This window comes from Caloenas nicobarica, chromosome 16, assembly GCF_036013445.1.
Source record: "Caloenas nicobarica isolate bCalNic1 chromosome 16, bCalNic1.hap1, whole genome shotgun sequence".
NCBI classification, from domain to species: Eukaryota; Metazoa; Chordata; class Aves; order Columbiformes; family Columbidae; genus Caloenas; species Caloenas nicobarica.
This window is the reverse complement of record NC_088260.1, coordinates 9,803,024-9,825,858: the sequence shown is the minus strand read 5'-3', so window position 1 is coordinate 9,825,858 and position 22,835 is coordinate 9,803,024. Positions and strand designations below refer to the sequence as shown.

The 22,835-nt window shown below is 42.9% G+C and overlaps 2 protein-coding genes across 2 annotated transcripts in view; both read left to right on the top strand.

The window, feature by feature from the left end:
• Positions 1–11,434, top strand: part of BCR (BCR activator of RhoGEF and GTPase) — a 100,976-nt gene extending 89,542 nt beyond the window's left edge. Inside the window, exons 20-23 of the mRNA XM_065646131.1 lie at positions 1,366–1,500; positions 2,107–2,212; positions 3,237–3,399; positions 4,152–11,434. Of these exons, the coding sequence (XP_065502203.1) occupies positions 1,366–1,500; positions 2,107–2,212; positions 3,237–3,399; positions 4,152–4,241 (494 nt within the window). The 3' untranslated portion in view covers positions 4,242–11,434. The remainder of the gene's footprint in view (positions 1–1,365; positions 1,501–2,106; positions 2,213–3,236; positions 3,400–4,151) is intronic.
• A 3,152-nt stretch (positions 11,435–14,586) lies between these two features.
• Positions 14,587–22,835, top strand: part of SPECC1L (sperm antigen with calponin homology and coiled-coil domains 1 like) — a 67,732-nt gene continuing 59,483 nt past the window's right edge. The window contains exon 1 of the mRNA XM_065646188.1: positions 14,587–14,667. The gene's annotated coding sequence lies outside the window, so the exon portion shown is untranslated. The remainder of the gene's footprint in view (positions 14,668–22,835) is intronic.

The following is a 22,835-nucleotide window of genomic DNA, read 5'->3' as shown; positions in this document are numbered from 1 at the left end:
AATCATTTTAACCCTGGCTGCATGTTTTATTAATATTCTTCAGCTGCAGATATAACCCAAGATATACAACAGGATGGATCCTTATAGCAAATAATCTATTTGTTGTTCTTCCCAGCAGTCACGAAATGGTGGGTTTACCTGCCTTGCCAAATCTTAGCAAGTGGCAGACACCTTCCTCAGAGGAAGCAGCAGCAATCAGAAGCCGTAATTTCCTCGCTGTTGTGAGGTCTCTGAACTAATAGAAGTCCTTGAAATCGAGAATGTTTTTGAAAAGGAAGCCAGCAAAAAAAAAATTTCTGAGGTTGGCTAGGGAGGGTTTTTACAAAACTGAAGCTGGGTGGTCAGGGCTGCTGAGCTGTCTTCTTAACTCTGTGTCTAGATTGATGTGTGCAGATTATAAAATTAGATAATTTTGAGCAGCTTTGTAAAGCTTTCTTTGATCTTGAGCAGAAAAGGGCTCCTTACTGGTTCTGCATTTAGAAGACTGGCATGGATGTCCCAAAAGGCATCCAAGATCAGGCAGATGAAACACCTCCAGATTGCTGAGGTGCAAAAAGTGAAATTCTGCCCTACTTCCAGCTCCACATGATGGTCCAAGAACTGTTCAAGCTACACTTGAGCTCTCTTTTAATGCAGGTAGTCACGAGGTCTGTGCTAGGTGCCCAAATTCACCCTCCCTGCACTTTTTATTCACTTATTTTGTGAAATTTCTTCCTCCTCGTATTTTATTTTCATTCCCCTAAGTTACCAAACAAATGGATTTATGAAACTTCACTAGTGCCAGTAAGGGTGTTTCGCATTTTAAAAAACAACTTTTTTCATTTCTATTAAATGCTATTTTACGCTAAGCATCATGAAACCAGCACTGGCTCTGCCAGTTGGTTTGTTTGTTTTAGGAAAAGGGGGTGGTTTTGTTGTTCTCAATAGTAGCAAAACTGAAATGTGAGCCCTGAATTGCCTGTGTACTTTAGCTGCCTTCAGTGGGGAGTTAGACAGCCTCAGTCTCTTATTCTCAGCTGTTAGAGGCAGGGAATTAGAATAACAATTGTTGCCACTAGCAAAAGTTGAAGTGCAGATAAATACAGTCAAACAGGGCTTGTTCCAGATCTGGCTGAGGTTGCTGGCACAGCATAACTAACCCTGGGTAATGAGGTTCCCTCTACTTGATTTAAAGCTACAAACTGTTTGCAGTCATTTGTGCAGCACTTTTCAGTTGTCAGGAGGTGGCTCATTTAATCTGGGGAAATGTAAACAGGAAAACTCTGAGCTACTTGGTCAAAGGATAAACAAAGAGCCAAAGCTAGAAAAAGAATGAATGCAAGGCCAGCGGCTTCTTTACCCAGCTTCCCTTCTTCCCTCTCTCAGACAATAAAGATGTATCAGTGATGATGAGCGAGATGGATGTCAACGCCATCGCAGGCACCTTGAAGCTGTACTTCCGAGAGCTGCCTGAACCCCTCTTTACAGATGAGCTGTACCCCAACTTTGCTGAGGGCATTGGTAGGTAGTAGCAAAAGTAACCCTTGATAACCGGGTCTGGGCTGAAGATGCTGTTCTGCAGGAGGCTGCTCCTAAAGCAATACAAATAACATATTTATAATGTTGGACAGAAGCCCGGAACAAGCTGCTAGGGAAGTGAAGCGGAGCTCAGAAATGAGCCCTGGAATGACATATTCTTCCTATGAGCTTTAATATGGGCAATGAACACAGCTATTTGTAAGCCGAAAATGTCCAGGTTTCTGAAGGATAGGTTAAGAACAGAAGACAACCTACTTGTGTGGGCTGTGCCTGCTGTTTGCCCCTGTCAGTCATCTGGGGAAGGCCTCTTTGTGGGGTGGGAAGGATATACACTGTGCAGGGGAAAAACATCAAGGGTCGAAGGTCTGAAAGCACTTGAACTGCTTGAGAGAAAAGGATTCTCTACATATCTATGAAATAAAGGAAAGAGATCCTGTGGGGTATTGATGTGCAACTCTGACCCTCCAACCTATGATGGAATTACAGTCTGTTCAGGACCATCTGTATTTGTTGGTTTGGGAAATTAAGCAGTCAGTCAAATTCTCATTCACTGCCTATGGTGATGTCTTGTTATTTTCTGTCTTGTAGCACTTTCAGATCCTGTTGCAAAGGAAAGCTGTATGTTGAACCTATTGTTATCACTTCCAGAACCCAACCTTGTGACATTCCTTTTCCTTTTGGACCATTTAAAAAGGTAATATGTGCATCCTTTAGACATGGATTGAATATGTTTTGAAAAGAGGAGCTTTTTCCTCGAATTCTGCTGAATCACACAGATGAAGAAGGATTTGCTGTGAATGTTCATCAGATAACTATTGTCTCATACTCACTTAGTGAGGCACTAAATCCCGAATTCCATTCCCGCTCATACCAAAAGGATTAGAACTGAAGGAAAGAAGTAACAAAAGTCTCAGGGCTTATCTAGTGCCAATGCAAATTCCTGCTGCAGTATCACTGCAAAACTGCACTTGCATCTGGATACAAAGATTGGGAAAGGTTTTACTATAGATTGTGAAGCTTTGGCCATGTTTAAGGACTAGCGTCCTGTCTCAAAAGGTGTCTACAAACTAACATTAGATATTTTTTTTAAATTCCAGCTTTGCAATTCTGCTAACTGGAGTTGTCAGTTCCTTGCTTAGACTAGTCTTTCTGATCTTGTCTGTCTTTGTAAATATGGTTGTAACTGTGAAAAAGTATTTCCATGTGTTTGATATTAATGCAATAAGCTTGCTTAATACATGCACAGTGTGTTAATTTACATATGTATTTTGTACATACCAGAGATTGTCACTGGCGAGATGAAAGATAATCTTGTGACTGAGGATTAAAATCCAGGAAATCTGAGATTTACTGGTGTTTCTGCTGCAGATTTTTCTGCCCTTGGGTAAATTTTTTAACCTATGTGTCTCAGTTTCTCATTTATGAAACTGGGATGAAAAACGTTTCTTTATTCCTGTCCCAATTCTGCCTGTCCAGACAGTCAGCAGCAGTCCCTTTCCCAAGTTTAAGCCATGTCTGTGGAGCACCTGGAGACTGTGGTTTTGTCAGATCAAGGTGTTGCTTATATAAAAAGCTCATTTAGGCATGTATGGAGAGAGTGGTCGATTGAATGTATCTAAAACTTTTTACAAAATGAATAAATATGGTTTCTTACTTAAGGACACTTCCAAACTCAGATATTTATAAAGATGTGCCCTGTTCATTGTTTCTTCTCCTAGGGTTGCTGAGAGGGAAAGCATTAACAAGATGTCCCTGCATAATCTTGCAACTGTCTTTGGACCAACGCTGCTCAGACCTTCAGAGAAGGACAGTAAAATCCCTGCTAACCCAACCCAGCCCATCACAATGACCGATAGTTGGTCACTAGAAGTCATGTCCCAGGTAAAATCCTGAATGTGCTATTGAATCTTATGAAGACAGTATCTGGGAAGCTGCAGTCCCCTAGCAAGGCTGGTTCAGCCATCCTTCTGTGTTTTCACGACTTATTTTGCGAAACATAAACAACTTTCACCATTCCACAGACATTTTAGACTGTTTGTAGAACTGTTTTTCTTCAGGCAGTTCAGTTTGTGTCTGTACTAATACAGCTTTACGTGAGAAGATGTCAGTCTGCATGCAATCCTGCATGTTTCGTGTTTGCGCATAGCAAGATTTTTTGAGGGCTATCTCACAGCGCCATATTGCCAGCCTGGGATAAAAGAACCGTTAGTGTTTTCCTGTGATGCTCCTCAACGCTTAAGCCACCTTCACTGATGTCCAACAAAATGCTTTGCTAAATTCAGATTTCTTGGGCCACTGATGCCTTCTGAAGGCGATGCAGAGAATTTGACCATAGAAGCTGTGTTAGGTGGTCATGCTGGTTGGTATGTTCTTGACTGAGTAATGGCAAATTATAGATCAGATTTTTTCAGCGCAGTGGAACTCCAGCACCACTGCTATACCCTGGAAGCTGAAAAGAGTGTCTCTGGAGCACTGCAAGTTTTAATATTCCTGCTATTATACACTGTATTAAAATACACAACTTCAAGATTGTTCCTGTGGAGAGAGCTGTAGGCATGTCTGCCAGCTCTCCAATAGCAGGATGAGAACGAGTTATCAGAGCTTTATTGTTACCCTTTCCTTTCTCTTTCCAGGTTCAAGTTCTTCTGTACTTCCTGCAGCTAGAGACTATCCCTACCCCAGACAGCAAGAGGCAAAGCATTCTCTTCTCCACAGAGGTGTAGGTGCCTGTGATACTAACAGGACACAAAAAACTGCTCTTGGCAGAAATCTGCCACACCTGAGAAAAAAGACAACTGGTGTTTCTTCGGACATTACTGGCCTGTTCCTGTCCTGGGGATTATGACCCTCAGTGCTTCTGCTGTTTGTTAACCAGAGACCACCTGAAGAGAAAGGAGAAAAATCTCTGCTCTTGCTTGGTAGGACCAGAACCGATGTGGAGGTGGAGCTGCGCAGAATCTCCACTAGAAGGAGCAATAGACACTTGAACAAATGCACCACAGAGTGTGGCTATTTTTCTTGTTGGGAATGTGACAGAAGGTATTCCTCATTTTATGGATTTATCATAAAGAAACTTCAAGATTTCTATTGGATCACTTCACAGGATACCCCTTTTTGGGTGAGGGGAGTTAAAGAATATATCACAACTGTGTCTTTAATAACTGCTGTTTCTAAAGTACTGTTCTAGGCCACAAAAATAGCATTGCTTTGCAAGAGGAAAGAAGGGAAGGGTCTGGGATCTAAGAATTCCCTCCTCAGAAATTGAAGTCTTGATTTGAACAGGGTTCTAAAGAAATGAAACAGTTTTGCATACAACTAGAACTGTTGGTTTGTTTGAGGTTTGGTGGTTTGCTGTTTGTTTTGGTTTTTTCCTCACTCACCCCTTCTCTTGCAAATGTTTATACAACTCGAGGGAAGGAGATGCCCTGCTCTTGCCTATGTTGCACTTCTGATGTTTTGGGGGTTTTTGGGGGGGGTTTAAGGGAGCCAGACCCAATGATGTTACGCTATAAATAGATAAATATAGAAAATCAAACAGAGGCAGGAAGGATTAGAGTCAGTGATTCTGTTTCTGATTCTGTTGTTTGAATATAAAAGTGGGGCAATATTATCTAGGCAGGATTGCTAAATTCCTTAGACGCCACCAAACTTAATGAAAATTATTTTGGAAGACAGTTAATTCCCAGCACTCCACAGAAAATAAGTTATCACTGCAAAAATAGTTGAAGCATTTCTGGACCAAAAAAAAAAAAAAATCAGCGTCTATCAGTTTGGCTGGCTGCTTACTCCAAACTTTTATCAGAACACCTTTTTTTGATACTTGAATTTTTGGAGGCTTTGTACATGGCTTCTCCAAGAGTCTTTTTCTGATAGATAAAAATACTTCGATAAAATGTGTCAGAATGTACTTTATGGACAATCTAGCAAGTAGCATGCATTGTGTGTTCTCAAGAAATTCCAAGCCTCTGTTAAATAAGAGCAGTGAAGACGTTTCTGTGGAACTACCTACAGCAGTACTAAAGGTCGAGCCACATCCCCGCTTGGTGCTTCCCTGCCCCGGTCAGCTGCAGCCAGCGAGGTTACACAGGCGGAAAGGGCAGGGGGTTTGTCCAGGGAATTGAAAGTATAAAAAACCTGCTTGCTGGTATCCAGAGCAACGTGTTCTGGCTATGAAGCAGTTGTGCCAAACATCTCAGGGGCGTGGGTGTGATTCCATTTTCATAAACTGTTCCAGCCCCCTTTACTTCCTACCCAGTTATGCAGCATCCATTTAGTGGCATCCGTCCATCTTCATCCTGGTGAGAAGAACAGTGCAGCCTGAAGACAAGGGAAGGGATCCGCGTGGGGAGGGGAGAGAGGGACAGATTTGGAAAGACTGGTACAGTTAAGTTGTCACCATCGTTTGAGGGGAAACATGACAGAGAAAGCAACCCTTGTTATGCTGAATTTCACATTTTCTGATGGGTGATCTGCAAGCCCTCAATTAAAAAAAAAAAATAACAAAGGAGCCCTTCAAACAAATGGGAAAAAATGTAAAGGGAAATGATTTTGTAGTCACTGTAATTCTGACTGCTGCATAATATTAGAAATCATTGTACTGTGAAGTTGCAAATTCAAAAAGGAACAAATATAAATTTTGTGAGTATATCAATATTTTGCATGCTTTGTAAGGATTCTTATAGGAATTTAATATTGCTTAGTATCCCTCCCTCCTTAGGTTGGGGAGCAAACCTCTTTGTAATGTAATGTACAACTAGAAATTCCTTCTCTCTTGTGTGTATTTCCACTACATTCCAACTTCTGAACCCTTAAGACAGAAAAAGTGTTTTATAGTAGGAGGTGCTTTTTGAGGGGAGGGAGGGAATGAAGGCAAGGAAACTTGAAGGCTTAAGATTTTTTTCAATTATTTTTATTTTTTTGCCTTTTTGAAGGTAAAAATTAGTCACAATCCTGAAAAACACTGACTTAAGAAAAGTCATGCAGACCAGTAAACCACATTCTATGGTTTTGTTTTTATGTATTTGTTCTCATTTTTACGTAGCCGTTCTATAGCAATCCTTTGACTGCAAGCTGCACACCTCCCCTTTCCAAGCTGGTGGTTGATGTATCTGAGGCAGTAGCGCTGCTGATGGCGTCATTTAAAAGGTCAAAAACCCCAACTGAACCTCCCTAGGTGGTTGGGCAACAGCCTTTTTCTTTTGGTGTTTGCAATCTGTGGCTGCTCTTTGCAGTGGTGAAACTGGAAAGCAATACCATAATGACTGTGCCAATTTACTTTTGCCCAACTTTTTTATTTTTATTTATAGAGGAAGTTAATTTTAATATTAAATTACTGATCTATAGTATGTAACCATGAGAAAATTGCTTTTGCTTTGGTTACTGTTACAGGTTGTTGCTTTTAGTCTCTCATTACAATGCTCAGTTCTAATGTAACGTTATCTAACATGCAGGCATGTGGATCAGGGAAAAAAGTTAATTTAACTTAACCCGTTAATTATTCCTGTTAAGTATGAATATGTTTTCCCCAAAGCTGGTAATTTTGGGCTGGAAAAGATACTGCATCTTATTGCTGATGATGAAATCATGGACTGTTTTGAAATACAAGAATTGATTTCTTGAATTTCCTTTAATTCTGCAATTAAGTTTTTTTCAACTAGTCTTATGTTTTCAGAAATTAAGTATTTCCAAAAGGCTTTTATGGTTTTGCCTTTTCTTTTTTTTTTTTTTTACTTTGATACTTTTTAATAAGCCTTATCATACTTAAACAAAAAGGGACTTGCAAAACTTGGCTTTAAGAGAAGGCCTTCTGATTTCTACTCTTACATATTCCCTTGCAAGTTGTGTCAGAAAACTGAACTCTTCCATTTTCTGTATTAAGAAGTACAATATAAACAATGTAAGAGCAAACTAGCAACAAGTTACTCTTTACATGTGGCCTGGAAGTTTTAAGCGCTTTCATTTTCTAGTGTATTGGAGTCACCTTTCTAAAAATGTAGCTTTCAGTAAACGGGAATCTGAAATGTTAAAACTTTCAACTAAAGAAATTCAGGTGGTTAGGATAGTCTGTATCTCCAGTTTAAGGAAAGGAATAAGCATCAGTTTTCTGGCATTTAGAAACTATTTTAAATTTTTCATGGGTTTCTTTTTTAATGCTGAAAAGGTTTCTAAGCAAAATTTTAAAAAGTTGTGTAAAGCAAACTATGGGAAAAGTTTTCAAGGATGGACAAGAAATAAGTTACAAGATCAGTTTCAGCTTTGTGTTTGTGTGTGCTTTGTACTCTGAAACCAAATTGAAACACATCCATTAAAATGCTGCTGGTGTTCTTTAGTCTTGCACAAGTGTAACAAGTTGAGGTAGTAGCTGAGCTATTTCAGGCTGTATTTTAGTGCTGCTGGTTTTCAGTGTTATCAGCTATGGGCAAAATCCAGCCGTGTGGTGACTATTTGCTGATGCCCACTGCCTGCCTCAAACGAGACAAGCAGCACGCACCGCCTGAAGCAAATCTGCAACTTTTTTTGTTAGCCACAAGGTGGTGGAACCACAGAGTATGTTTATGGGAGATGCAGTATTTTTACAGTTTATTCATTTTATCTGTTTTATGGTTGTTTATGTTAGTTTTCTACAAGTTTATTTAAACAAATGTACTGTTCTTTAAGGGATACTTGGATCTCCAAATTTGTTTGTCACCCTTGTAACACTGGAAGGTATCAAAATGTGTTCATTTATCTTAACATGCCATTATTTCAAGGATGTATAAAATGTAAATTGACCAACATGGCTTTTAATAATGTTTAAAATCTGATGGCAAAAAAACCCAACCCTCTCTGATTCCTTACTGGTTAATCCTTTTGTTTCAGTGCTTGGTCATCTACTGGGATAACAGTATCAAGTGTGGCATTCTTATTATGGAAATTTTAGTAAGAAATGGGAAATATTTTAAGAGAAGCCCCCACCCTTTCTCTTTTTACTTTAATTCAAGAAGACGAGGATGTGTAACAACAGTAGACCAGTACATTCACACTAGATTTAAGGGCTTTGCTTCTGTTCCTTGAAGAATAAACGTCTGAAAGGGCAATTCCTAAGTAGATATCATCAAATTAATCAAATTCTTGGTATAGTTAGTAAGTCACTTGTTTATTCCCTCTTACGTTTGTAGTCCAGGTATATTTTCTTTATAAACTTTGCTAACATAGTACTGTTATTGTAAAAATAAGTCTGATGCCGTTCGCTTCCTTTAACATAAGGTACGTGCAACTGAGATACTGGAGCCTTAGATTAATATTAGCTGTTCTCCGTTCTCAACTAGAATGAAATGAAATGAAAGTCGATATGTATCCTATTAAATTTCTCATTGGATAGAATTAGATACATGGATGCCCTTACAACCCAGAGAAGATCTAAAGAAGGCACTTACAGTTAATGATTAATCATTAACAAGGTTTTAGGGAGGAAAAGTAACACAAATGGAAAAGGGAAGCATAATGAGGAATCACTTGGACCATACGGTTTGGAACTAGAAAGAAGTTCTCATTTCAAACTACAGCAGAAGGCTCATGCTCTTGATAACTGTGAGCAAAGACTGTATTGCCAGTAAAAACCCCATTATTATAGGAACACCAGGAATTCAGCTACTGGGGCCTCCCAGTTCTGATGTGCTGCAACTCCTCTTCCTTGCTACTGAAAATTCACAGTTCAGTGCTTATCACTTGCTCTCTGCTTTTTCCCCCTCTGTGGCATTAGATAGGGGCAAGAGTCCATATATTACCGTAGTTGAAACCCCACTGCAAAGAAGGAAAAAGCTCACAGAACCAGGAAGTTAGACTGTGATCTAAGCTCAAAGAGTCTGTTTCTGGGCTGCAAGGATAAAATGCCACAACGTGCTATAATGACTAAATGGTTGAAACAGTAGGACTGCAGCAAACTTGAGTATATGTGTTACCTTGATTCTCCTCCTTCCATGGCCATATAGCTAGAGTTAGGCCTTCCAGGTCAAGTGCATACATAAATGCTGTTGCCAAGAATTAGAAAATTATTAACTGACCTAGTTTGCCTCCACTTCTGATTCTCTTTGTGTTACTGTGTCATAGTGGATTTGTGGGAGACGATTGTAAAAACATACAGGTGGACCATGCAAATACTTCCCATGTCATTTATTTCCCAGTCATGTTTGACCTTGCAGTAAGACAGACCCCTCCTTTTCCAACAGAAACCACTTCATGTCACTCCGTACTGTAGAAACCACCCCACTGGGAGGTTCAGTTTGTAGCAGAGCTATGCCTGGAGAGATCTACAATATTTCCAGTCTTCTGGTGCAGAATGGACCAGGTACTGCTAAAGCTCTGGGCACATGTAGGCCTGTTTTGTGAGTTAAGTAAGAGTCTATTAATTTACACCTGTTCAAGCATATTTGGGAACTAATATGCTTATGGAGTCCCCAAGCCTAGCAGAAGTGTTTGCTCCGCTGCTTTGGCTTAATTGCGGTCATGTTCAAATTCTCTTGTCAACTGTGGTTCGTCAGAATGGAGGAAACTTTGTTTTATTTTTAAGTAGGGCTTTTGTTTGTGTAACTGCTGCAGACTTTTTCCCCGGTGGTACGATGTTCTGAGAACCCAATACATTCCACAGAGGAACCATATCTCTGATCTGCAGAATTGTTTTTATGACCAGGCCATGTTAGATCCCTGGGGATGTTTGGGAGGGCAGGCTTGTGTACAAAACCGCTTCCTGCCTGGAAGGAGAACACAGCAGCTTTCTGCAGGTCACCCCAAAGAGGGATCACAACGCGCAGAGCTCACTAGTGAGCAGATGGCCTTGGTGCTTGGATGCTCACATCTCCCCTGGGGCAGTGTGAGTGAGGCCCATAGGGCAGTTTCAGGAAGAGACTCATCCAGTTCCTTCTCATTGTGCCTAACTGAAAAGTGTGCCAGTCTGCACAGAATAGCTTAAATTCCCTCCATTTTAGTCCCATTTTGGGAGAAATTGGGACTATGCTAACCCTAGGTATTACAAAAATAGTCAGCTGAAAACCGATCCATATCTAAAAACCATTTCAGCTATAGGAGGTGGTAATGTAAAACCTGCCATTGCAAAAGGACACGTCTTCTCAACAGCCTCTTCTAATCCCTTCCTTACTGCTGCTCCCAGCCTAAGAGAAATCTTGGTTTGGGCTTCACAGTTACCTACGAAAACTTGCAGAAGCCACGCAGGAATGGTAAAGTATTTGGGTTCCTGCATAAAATGTACCAACACAGGGGGAGATGTTTCAAGAGTTGAGGTATCAGTACTAACCAAGGCAGCAGAAAAGAGGGTAAAGAATTGTGTTGGGTGACTGAGAAGCACCACAATGAAACAGTGAATTTAAATACGATCTCACAGCAGGGCACTGTGGAATCTTGTTCCTTCTGTGTCTGTCCAGCAAAAAAGTAAAAGTAAGTCTTCTCTTGCCTATGTAAGTTGTGTAGTTTGTTCTTATCTCTAGTATTTCAAGTGTTTATAGTCCATGAAGAATTCCAAGGAAGGGAGTTAAGACTATTTATTTAAATATAAATACAATTAAATAATATAATTAGTGCTAAATTATCAGGTGTAGAAGACAAACAACTTGTTACTGTTTGGATAATTTTGGGTTTCATCAGAGTTAATATTGTTGGCACTGTTTTAACACTACCGTGTTAGGGAGTCAGTTTTTGACATTTTATACTGCTGTTGCTAGTGCTTCAGTATCTCATAGTGCTCTGTTTTTGGAAAAGAAAATCTAATCCTAATAGTTTAATACTGAAAGGTGTTGAAACTGGACTGCTAAACACCTCTCAGTTTCGCCCCAAAGAAAGGGGAAAAGGAAAGGGAAAACACTTGGGAAAAATTGTCATTCTGGATGGTTTTTTTTTTAAATTTTCTGAGAAAAGTGGTATGAAAAAGGGATCCAAAAACTGTATTTGGGGGTGGGGGTGGGGGGGGTGGAGTCTAAGGCATTTGTAGCCTTTCTTTGTACACAATGTTAAATAAAATCTCCTGTATCTATGTTTGTCAGGTTCCTTTGCTCTTATTTAACTAAAAACTAGGCCTATATTAACTGAATGTGTGAATTGCATTAAACTGAGTTTGCTAGAGGTATAGAATTGGACACTGGTGTTTGGAAGTAAAAGCTATTTCATGTTTTACAAGGCAAAAGCAATATCACTTAAAAGCTAGAGGTTAGTACAGCATTATTGCTGAATTAAACTAAAACAACTGTAACTAGCTGGTGATGCTGTGCTTGATGCAGCCCAGGACACGGTTGGCTCTTTGGGCTGCCAGGGCACACTAGTGACTCCTATTCAACTTGCCATCAACCCAAACCCCCAGATCTTTCTGTGGGGCTGCTCTTCAGCCTCTCATTTCCCAGTTTGTGCCTAGAACCTGGATTACCCTGTCCCAGGTGGAGAATCCTGCACTTGCTCTTGTTAAATTTCATAGGGTTGGTCACGTCATCCCCCAGGTAAGAGTTCTACCTGGAGCTCTGCTCACACAGCCATACTCCTACCACGTCAAGTTCTTCACCAGGCTGGCACTTCTCACTTTTCCCAGACACTTTCCCCACTTGAAGACCCTGGGTGAGCAACTGTGCCGCTGCAGTGAGATGAATTGCAGAGGACAAGCTTGTGCGAATTCAGCCAGTATGCACTTACACTACTTCCCTGTAACGAGAAAGAACAAACAAAACTTAAGGCTGGAGCAGGATGAGAAAGAACACGTGAGTGCATAATAACCATGATGTTCTGTGCACATTGCTGCACAGTCCCCTCCTGAGCTGGGGGGACTCAGGGAGCTCCCCTCCCTTCCTGGGGCTGGGAGCAGACTGCCCTGCGGCAGCTGCTCCCCGGAACCCTGCAGGATCCACCCGTCAGGCTGGGGCAGGATCAGCTGTACCTGCCCTGCTCCCTAGGACATTGGTTTGCTCTTTGTTAGAAGTCTCCAGTTATGGAGACTCTGTAATCCTTCTAGGCAATCTAATCCAGAATATAACCACAATGAGACAGTTGTCCTAGTGGACAGCTGAACCACTCTTCCACACATTACAGGATATAATGCTGCAATATTATGCAGTTTTTTTCAGTGACCTTTTAAGTTCCTGAGCTAGGATACCAGCTGTATGCGCTGTCAGCTGGTTCATTAATTCACTGAGCTGAACGAACCATGTTCTGTTTCCTGCTAGAAAACAGAAAGCAGAGTCCCTTGGTGAGCTATCACGAGAAATACATTGTACAAAACAAATGCAGAAAATTTTCAAATCCCTAATACGGAAGTCATGCTGCTGATTGTCATTGAAATGCCATTTTTTTACTGCTAAGTAACTCTTAAAATGCAGTCCAAAGGTAGAAGCACAGAACGTTATTTTGTTGAACATACCATGGATCACATAGTGGAGTAACATTGGTGATATTGTTGCAAAACAAGTATCAGAAATATTACTTAAGTATTAAGGAGCCTTTCAATGTCAAACAAGTACAACCGTGTCTGTGCGTCAGCCTTCCAGGGGAATCCCTGCCAGCTCAGAACAGGCAGACGGACAGAGAAATGGATGGGGAAGGACATCTAAACAAAATTACTGACTTCATGGGACATGTAAACAGGAAATTTTTCCCACGATGTAAATCAAACTGTGTTGTAACATCTGGAAGCATACATCCTCTCAGTTTTAAAAGGAATTCTGATGAAATATAGGTGTCAATTTACTCTGATTTACAATTTTAAAAATTAAATTCTACCCAAGATAAGGAGGGGACTGTAAATCATAGTTGCTCTCACCAGTCAGCAGTCCTATGAAATCTAGGAAGGAATGTACCTCAAGGGAGAGGCTGCAATGCAATCTTTTACTGGAGCATTTCTTTTGACAAAACAGCTGAACTGCTGTTGGGAGAGAGGCTTTAACCCGGGGTCTGAACTAAACAGAAACTCTGATGGGGAAACTTTCACAGGGATGTGTGAGATCAGCACATTTTCTTAGTTACTGCATTCATAGCACTTTCCAGCCATTGCCTGTAAATACAGACTCTGCTATACGTCCCACTAAAGCACCAACACTGTAATTTGGGTTTATTAACTGCAGTTGCTTGATATTCATGACAACAGTCATATATCCTGCATAACAATGAGCTACACAACTCAGTGCAGTCTTCCAGGAGCCAGAAGTCTCAAAGCTTGTGTTCACACACAGTTCTTGCAACCTGAGAAGCCAAAGCTATTCTCCACAACCTTTTAAACTGTATTTACTCCTCGCTCAAATGAAAAGCTATAATTAATCTAATAGCGTACTATGAGGCACAGGGCCGGGTTTAGGAGTCCCGCAGGCCCTCGCTGCCCCGGGCCGGGCTGCGGTCCGTGCCGGGTGCTCCCCGGGTGCTCGGGCTGCGGCCACAGCGGCTCCGCGGCACCGCCCCCGCCCCCGGTCACGGTCACCCTCGAGCTTCGCCTCACACTCCCGGCTCCCCTCCTCGAGCTTTCTCTGAAGCTTAAATTGTATGGATTAATTCCAGAAAAAAAAAAATATATATAAACCGTGTTTTTTTAACCAGAGCAAGACCCAGGCCGTGGGCCGGGGCCGGGGCCGACGCCAACGCCCCACCTCACAGTCCCGCCTCAGCCGAGGGGCAGCGCGGCCCCCTCAGCCCCGGGCCACCAGGGCGGGCCGCGCACCCACGCCGCCTCGCCGGCGGCTTCCTGGGCACCAGCCCCGCAGGCAGCGCCCGGGAAGCCCCGACCGGCTGCCGCCTCCTCCCCGCGGGCAGCGCCCCCGGCCCCGCCGCCCTCAGGTGAGGTGAGGTGAGGTGAGGTGCGGTGCGGCACGGCGCGAGACGCCTCGCCCGGCCACGCCCCCTTCGCGAGGTGGGGCGCGCGAGGGCGCATGCGCCGCCCGTGGCCGCGCGCACACCCCCGCCCGTTCGGCGCGGGGCTGACTCGGTTGGGGGTTGGCGCCTGCGCAGTGCGGTGGCGCCGCCCGCGAGGGGCGGGGCGGAGGCGGGCGGAGGGGTCCCTGCCGTCCCCGCGCGCCCCTCCGCGCCCCCTCCCCCTCCCGCCCGTGGCGCTCGTGGCCCGGCCCGACCCGGCCCGGCGCGGCTCCCCGGGACTCGGGCCGCGCCGCGAAGAAGCGGGAAGGAGGCGGCTGCCCGGTAAGCGCCGAGCGCCGGCGAGCTTATGCCAGCCCCGACCCCCGCCCGCCCGCCGGGGGGTCGGCCGCGCAGGCCCCAGCAGGGCCTGTGTCCCGGGCTCCCGCCGCTCGCCTCGCTGCTGCCGGCCGCAGCGCCTCACCGCCGCCGGGAGCCGCTTCCCGCGCCGCCCGCCCCCGGGCTCGGTCTCCTCCTGTGCCCCGCGGGGCTGCCGGCCGCGCTGTCACCCCCGCCGCGCCGCTCGCCCTCTCAGCCGGTCGCGGCGGTGACAGCCGCCCCGCTGCCGCCCCGGCCCCGCTCCCGCCTCGGCGGCCCCCACGCGCCCGGCGGCCGCGTCTTCCTCCCTTCCCGCGCGGGCTGAGCGCGCGGCGTCGTCCCTGTCACCCATTTTGTGACGGACCCTTCGCGGCGCCGCCGGTACGAGCCGCCCCGGGGTGCCCGGGGGAGGCCCGCCCGCCCGGCGGTGAGGTACCGGAGGGCTTCGCGGTTGCCGGCTGGCGGGGCGAGCTCGGGTTTGCACCCCGCGGTGAAATCGTTTGTTTCACGCTACTGGTTCGCGTCTGCGGAGAGGGATGGTGGCGGTTCGTGTGGGAGCTTTCTAAGGAGAAAGGTGCAGTGCCGGCACTTGGGCACGTTCGTGGCTGGGTTTTGGTGCGGTGGGGAGGACCTTTGTATGGATTCGGGTCTCGTGCTTGTCTGGAATGCCGGTTTTCTGCATTTTTATAGCTGAAAGATCCCACAAACTCCACTTTTGTGGTTCCTCTCTCCCTTCCTGTGCTCACAGTATTTCTTCTTGCAAAAACCTTACGTGACCTGGTAGTGCCAGGGATGGAGGAAAGGAGGGTCCCATAGCTGGGCCAAAATCAGAGAGTCAGCAGCCTGGTCGGAGAATCCTCTATAGTCTGTGTCCTCAGGGAGAAAAACAATGCGGTGCTGATGCTCAGCAAACTGCACGCTTCTCTCCACAACAGCATCTCACCGCCTGTGATTGCCTGAGGTGTCTGTGTGAGGATCTGGCAAACGTAGCTCTTTCGTAGCAGAAAATCGATCTTGTAAATGTTTCTGCTGGGTGAAGGTGTTCTGAAGAGCTCTAGGTTTTCTCAAAGTACATAGTCTGTGCAGGCTCTGCTCACCCCAAAAGCAAACACAAACCTTCTGTTGCTGCTTCCTGCTTAATTAATGGCATGGACTTTGGCTGCTGAAATGTAGGCGAAGTAAAGCCAGTAGCTGCTTTTAACACTCTGTGGATCATAATATAGTTCTGTAGTAACTCAGAAGTATGATTTCTCTTCCCCACCTCCAGTCTGATTGATTGTTGTTGAGTAGTAGCTAACAAAAATGAAAAGAGCAGGTCATTGTGAACGGTCTGAGACTAAAATTGAGAAACTGAGATGGGAGTAGTCTCTTGTTTCTTGTAACACTGCCACTTAATAGAAAAATCAGATGGTAGATGATGTGAAATAAGGGAAAAGAATACAATACGTAATTGCGAGGAGCAAAACATCTCAAATATTTTTAACTTACTGTACCATTTCTGTCAAATACAGTGCCATCTAGATAAATACTGCAGTCCACGTTTTCCAGTTCTTTTATCTGCTCAAGTTGAAGAGCCGTTTGTTGACATAAATGTTGGTGTGATCATTAATATAAAGATCCCTGTTCTCTTTTTAGTAGTATAAAGGACCGTTTTATCAAAATTTGATGATGGTGGAACATCACAGTGGGCAAACCTCTAAGCAGGGGTTTCCAGTTATCATGGACTGTGCTTTTTATTGTGTTTTGCAGTTTACCAGCTCTGTGTTATTTCCCCTTTCTCTCCATATTCTAAGGCAGTGTGATGTCTGTGCCCTTCCAGGCATGCTAACAAAGATGTCTTCTGCATCAGGCTTGAGGAGACGCTTGAGTAAAGGTTTTGCTTAAGGGAGAGTATGTCCATAGTAGGAAAAAACCTTGTATGTTAGACTGAGGTTTGGCATGTGATTGTTCACACATGGTGACTCGCATGGCTTAGCCAGGGCCACCTGGCATCTTCCTTAGCCACACCTGGGCATCATTCAAAGGTGGGAAATGCCAGGACTTCTCCAGACATGGGCCATGGCCACCCTTTTCTGGGTGAGAGCGAGGGGGAAGTGATTTTGGCTGTACAGTCACAAGTCAAGCCGAGCAAGCTTGCCTCTGGACTGGAGAAAAGTCTCTGGCCTGTGTTAGCTGCTGGTGTGAGGAGTTGCCAATGAGTTTTAGAAGTTTCTAAGTGCATGTTGGAACAGTTATTTTTGTGCTGCAAAGATTTCATTTTACAGAGTAGATGAGGTGATGCACTGCTAACGTTTTTGGTGTGAATAAATAGATACTTACAAGTAAGATGGTGAAGGGAAATAAGTTTGTGCCATTTTTGCTTTACTGTTAGTATGAAAGAGGAAAATATATTCTCAGAAGGTGGAGGCATGCGATGGAAACTCCTTAAGAGATCTTTTACTAGCATACTTCAGAAGTTTGTGTTGTTTTTTTTTTTTTTCTTTTTGCCTTGATCTTGCGACACTGGAGCCTGTCTTGCCAAGTAGGATCCAGTTCTAGAAGTGTATAATGTTATTAATGTGACTGAATCTGTGTTGCTCAGTGGGAAAAACAGCATAATAAATGTTATGCTTGTACTTCCTGGCTTCAAAAATCACCCCGTTTGGTCTTATTTTTAGTCTTTATACTGAAAAAGGGAGAGAAAACGGGTGTTAGAAGCTGAGTTGTATACTTAATCCTTAAGTGACTAGTCACAAGGAATGTATTAGTTGTTTCTTTTGAGCTTATTCCAACTGAAATGATCAGAGAAGCCACCATTTGGAGCATTTAACAGTTCAATGTAGCCTGCAAGTAATCATAGGATAGGATCTTCTAACATATAAATAATGAATCATTATAGTTTTCACACACACATGCATGATTTTCTTTGGGAAAGAGGATTTTACTGTAAAGGCACTGCTACTTTTGATCTTCGTGAGTAAAGGTCACAGGATACCTCAATTTTGCAAAGAACTGACGCTGGTGCAAATAAGTGGCAGAACTAGTAGCTTCCCAAATTACAGAAAAGTAATACAACAATAAATTTTGAAGTTAGGTAAAAGGAGACTTTTCAAAGGGGATCAATCTGCAACGTTTCAGTACAAAAAAATGGCTCATAATTTATATCCGACCATTTGTTACATATTAAAGGGTTGTAAAGCCACTTAAGCAAAATTTCAAGAGAGAAAATGATTCATTTTTACTTACTTCAAGACTTGGTTTGACATTTATGAAAGGTAAGACTTGCCTGATCCTCAGTTAATGTTATTTTCCAAGACTGTTTGCCAGAATGAAGCTAATGATTGCCTGCATCTAACTATTATATATGCAGTTTTATTAAGGAAAATAAACCGAGTATCTAACGTCTAGTATTTAAATAGTATTAAAAAAGAATAAAGGTAGTATTCAAGTACTTGAGTGATGTATTTGATGACATCAGCCTGAAGGTATTGGTATTTTTCTGGTGCTAAAAACATTTCCTTGACTTTGGTCATTTAGCCAGTGTAGGGTAAGTGTTCTGCACAGGTACGTGCAGTGAATAATGATTTCCTGTGGGATATACAGTTGGAGGAGTGGGTGGAAAGCTTGACCAAGAGGCTGGCATTCTTAAGACTCCTTGAAACTTTCTGTGTTCTTAATACATTTCTATAAATGTTCTTAATTAAAAGCACAGAATGGTTTTAGCAGATGGAGCCTTTTAAAAACAGTTTTGTTTTTCTGTGAGGGTTGGTGCTGGAGAGGCTCCTTCAACATATTTCAGTGTTCATTGCTAAGATGTTGGCAGTCTTCATATTGACAAATCTTAACTGACATGGACAAGTTTATCTATTAGAGTTATCTATTAGAGCTTGACTTTCTCTGTTTAGCCATAGGATTTTAATTTTTTTTTTTAAATTTTTTTTTTACTTTTTACTAAGTTGCTGAGTTGTACTGAGCTTAAAGTTTCTTTTATTTAGCAAGCTAAGTGGTGCTGAGACTTGACAATAGGTATGCATTTAAAGCAGCATCTGTTGTGGAGTTAAAAATCTTTCCTTCTTTGCAAAAAAGAGTCTTCTCTGTTTTGATTTGCTTTTCCTTAAGAAGTAACCAGCATTGTAAATAGTTAATGGCAAATACTTCCTTCAAGTCCCTGAATGTCTTTTCTAGAGGAAAAGAAAAAAAATTAAGACCATTCTTTATAGACATCGTTCCTACCGCAACTCTGACTGAGTAACTCTGTTCACTTCAAATTTTAGTTTTGCTTTTTTTTTTTTTGTGACAAAAAGAGATGTTTGTTTCCTCACAATGACAGAATCGTGCAAGGGTACTTGTTATCTGCTCTCTCTTATATCAAATGGACATCTACATGTCACGTCTGGAAACAATGAACTTCTTAAACAGATACAGTTGCTAGAAGTTGTTATCAAATTATTCTTGACTTATGAATTGTAAATGTGAGTTATGTCCTTGAATGTGGCACTGTCACTGGGTTACTGAGAACTTTTCATCAAGAATTAAGATGTTAAAATAAACACTTTCTAATATAAACTTTTTCTCCCACAGTTGTTGCTATTCTTCTTTTTAGCCTTATGCAAAACTAAAGGAGAGGGTTTCCTCAACCTGTAAGTATGGGCGTCCCTATGGCTTTGAAATAAAGTTTAAGAGATGTTGTGCCATTCTCCAAAGGTTTTGATAGTTTGCTGTGATCGATGTTACGGCGATTTACAACCAAACTCAGACACGTGGAGCTGGTTGTCTCAGAGGCATAGAGGAAAACAGGGCGATGTAGGAACAGAACCCAGAATCCTGATTGAATAGTGAAGTATCCTTGTTTCATAGTAGATAACCAATTTACCAATGTAAATTTGCTTAATTAAGTGAGCAGTATGGATTTTCAAGGATGGCCTATCACCCTTTCTTCAGTGCTGTTGTCAGTGGTCTTTTTCTTCTTCCAGATACGGTCAGTACTGTAAGTAACATGCTAAGGCTGTTGGAAGGCGGAGAAGCTGCTGGAGGTCCTCATGGCTTGCTCCAGCCTATGGTGCTGCCAGCCCTTCTTTCTTGTCAACTCAGAACACAGGGGCTTGGTCCCATATCTTTGGACCAGTAGTTTTTTATATATCTTGGGTGACTCCTAACTTCCTTTTGTTTCTCGCTTGTAAAGTTATCAGTATTTTCAGCCATAAGCGCTTGTCATCAGTGGCAGGAATTGATTCATATTTATACATCAGTTGTCGCAAAGAAACCAAAACTGTTGGTTATACCATGTGCTCTTAAACTCTTTATTGTGCTTTCAAGGTTTGATTTTCCGTATGCTGATATTTCAGGCTTTGTACCAATTTCTTTTTGCATTTTAACTATATGTGTCTATAGCTATATGAAAGGCACCCAACACTTTCAAATTCATAGTAAACAGCGTAAGTTTTGTATATGAAAGCTCACTCAGGGAAAAATACGAAAAACCTTTTAAATAATATGGTTCCAAGTGTGCACATGAGATTTCAGTCTACTTGCATTTCAAGTTCAGAAGTAAATTTGCTATATTAAAAACATAAAGTTATCGAAACGTGCATTGTAAGAACGCCTTGACATTTTTCTGAAAATGTTTCTGAGATATACCTGTAAAAAATAAATAGTATCTATTAAAGAAGAAAATTCCATCAAATCTATAACTTATGGATGTTAATGTTGTAAGTAAAGGATACCTGGAGGCAGAAATAACTATAAAGACTTTAGTATAGCTTTTTTTAGTAGCAAGTCTCCATTTTTCTGGAGGGAATGGGAAAGCTAGTCTGAGGCCTTCAGCCAAACATCAAAGACTTGCCATGAAACCTGGAGGTATAGGAGCTTATCAAAGAAATACCATAGAAGTGTTTCACAAAGGAAAGTGCTAAAGCGTTGGGTACTTGGCACCCCAGGCTGATACAGGCACATCAGCAGGCTCGCTGGATAGGGGTGCTGTGCTGGTCCTGGGCTTTCAGTGCTTTCCCAGGCTCTGGCCCCAGGTAGGGTCCTGCATTGCTCCAGCAACCAAACTGTCCAAGGAAACAGAGACTCCGTAAACTGGTTAGTGATTCACCCTTTTCCAGAAAGCTTGGAATAAAAATGTGGAAAAGAAACTATCTTATCCTTTTCCCTGGGGGAGAAAAAACAAATAGTGGCTGCAGATAGGAGTGTCACCATCCTGTCCTGAAGACTTTTCTCCTTTATGACTCAAATGAATGTCCTTGGGCTTCCACACTGGGGTGGGTAAATGCTCCTCCCCTAGTGATGCCAGGGTATTTAGGAAAGATCTGCATATAGTTCTGTCTGACAAGCCCGAAGGATTTTAAACTAAGTAATGGGTGTGCTGCTGACAGCTCTTGGAGGTGAAGGAAGATGTGGGTCGGAGTGCAGGATTCAAACCAATAGACAGCCAGTCTTCAGACTCCGCAGTGGCCTGAGTGCCCTGTTTTGTCCTGTGTTGATAGCCTAAAAATAACACAGTTATCCAGTTCCTCATCTAGCTTACCACGTAGCTCCACAAAATAGTGTGGCTTGAAAAGTGGTGGTGGTTGGGCAGCAGTGAGAGCTTCATTTAAATCAGGGCTGTTGCTGAGTGTCCAATAGCCTGAGACTGAATTAAAACAAGTTTGTGGCTATACTGTCTCTGAGAGGGCGAGCCTTCCTTCTTGTTCCCAGTCCTGCTGCTTCCTTTGCATAGTATCTAGCAATTATAAGGTGAGTCAGATCAGTCCTGATCTGACTGAAAGACCAGCTCATAAAAAATGAGCTGTGATCTCTAGAATTGGAAGGAGAGGACTGACGAAGGAGTGGGACAGCCTCTCTTGGTGGCAGGGTACAATTAGATTATTTTCATGACTAGCTTAAGCAATCTCCAGCAGACAGTTCACTCCTCCAGCCTTAGCAAGGCTGGCTTGTGGAAGGGCCATTCCCATCCAGGCCATTCCCTTGGTCCAGCTGAGACCAGCAGAGTCCTTCTGGGGCTGGGAGTCCCAGAGCTGTAAGCACCTGGGGGCTGCGAAGGTCCTCAAGGGATGCATCTCTCTGTGCTTCTGTTCTCTGTTTTTTTGGTGCAATGCCTTCAGGAATGTTGCCAGGTCAGTGGTGAAGTGGACATAGTGAGCACCCAGTTACCTCCCAGTTCCAGAAATCCAGGCAATTGAAAGTCCTGAAGTTGAGAATACGTTAGTCAACAGCTGGTAAGAACAGATTTGTCATCGTAACCATGCTGGAAATAGGATTTGGACTTCTTGGTTTTTGTACCAACTGTCAATCTGTTGGAGTGTTTTGGATGAACATAGGACCCGGTCGAAGTTATTCACTTATCTTACAGGTTTTACCTGTAGCCTACTTGTGCTGGGAGCTGCTGGTCTAGCTCCTCCAATAGCACATTGCACATCCTTTCTGTGTCCCCCTTTTTCTGATGGGAGCTAGGCTGCTGCTGCCTTTCTTCTCCCTGTGAACTGCAGCCTGCAGAAGCCTTTGCTGCAGTTGTTGATACAAGAGTTCAGCTGACAACGTTTTGAATGGACAAAAGAGATAGGGCACCAGCGGTCACCTACTCTCCCTGGCACTTTTGGGAACAGCTGTGCTAGAGACAGAGTACGTTGCAATGAATGTTATCTACTGACCTAGGCAGCTGGAAACCAAAGGAAGCTGTTGTGTTAGTCATGTACCTTTTATTGTAGTGTTCTGCCAAATTCCATGCCCTTAAAGAATACATTACTGGTTTTGGAAGTACTTCCCTGGCAGTGCAGGGAAAATTGCCATGTGTGCAGGGGAATCTGATTGTTGGTTAAAGAGTACAGTATATACTTAGGGTTGTATGACACTAAATACACCTTTGTAACTGGGAGGTTATTGATGTTCATAAAAACAGTTACTTTAGAACATGCTTGGAATGATGATAGATAACAGTGCTTTCAGTTAATATGGTTAACTTTTTAAGACTAGCTGCTTTTATAGTTAAAGTTGGCCAGTCCTTTGGCTAGGAAATTTATTGTGCTAATTTTTTTTTTCGTCCAGAAACTTTACAGTTCCAAAATAAGAGTTGGTTTTACTGAGAATGTTGATATTTCTGCTAAGTTGGTTTAAGCCTTTAAAATATGATGTAGAGGTGTAATTACTATCCAGGC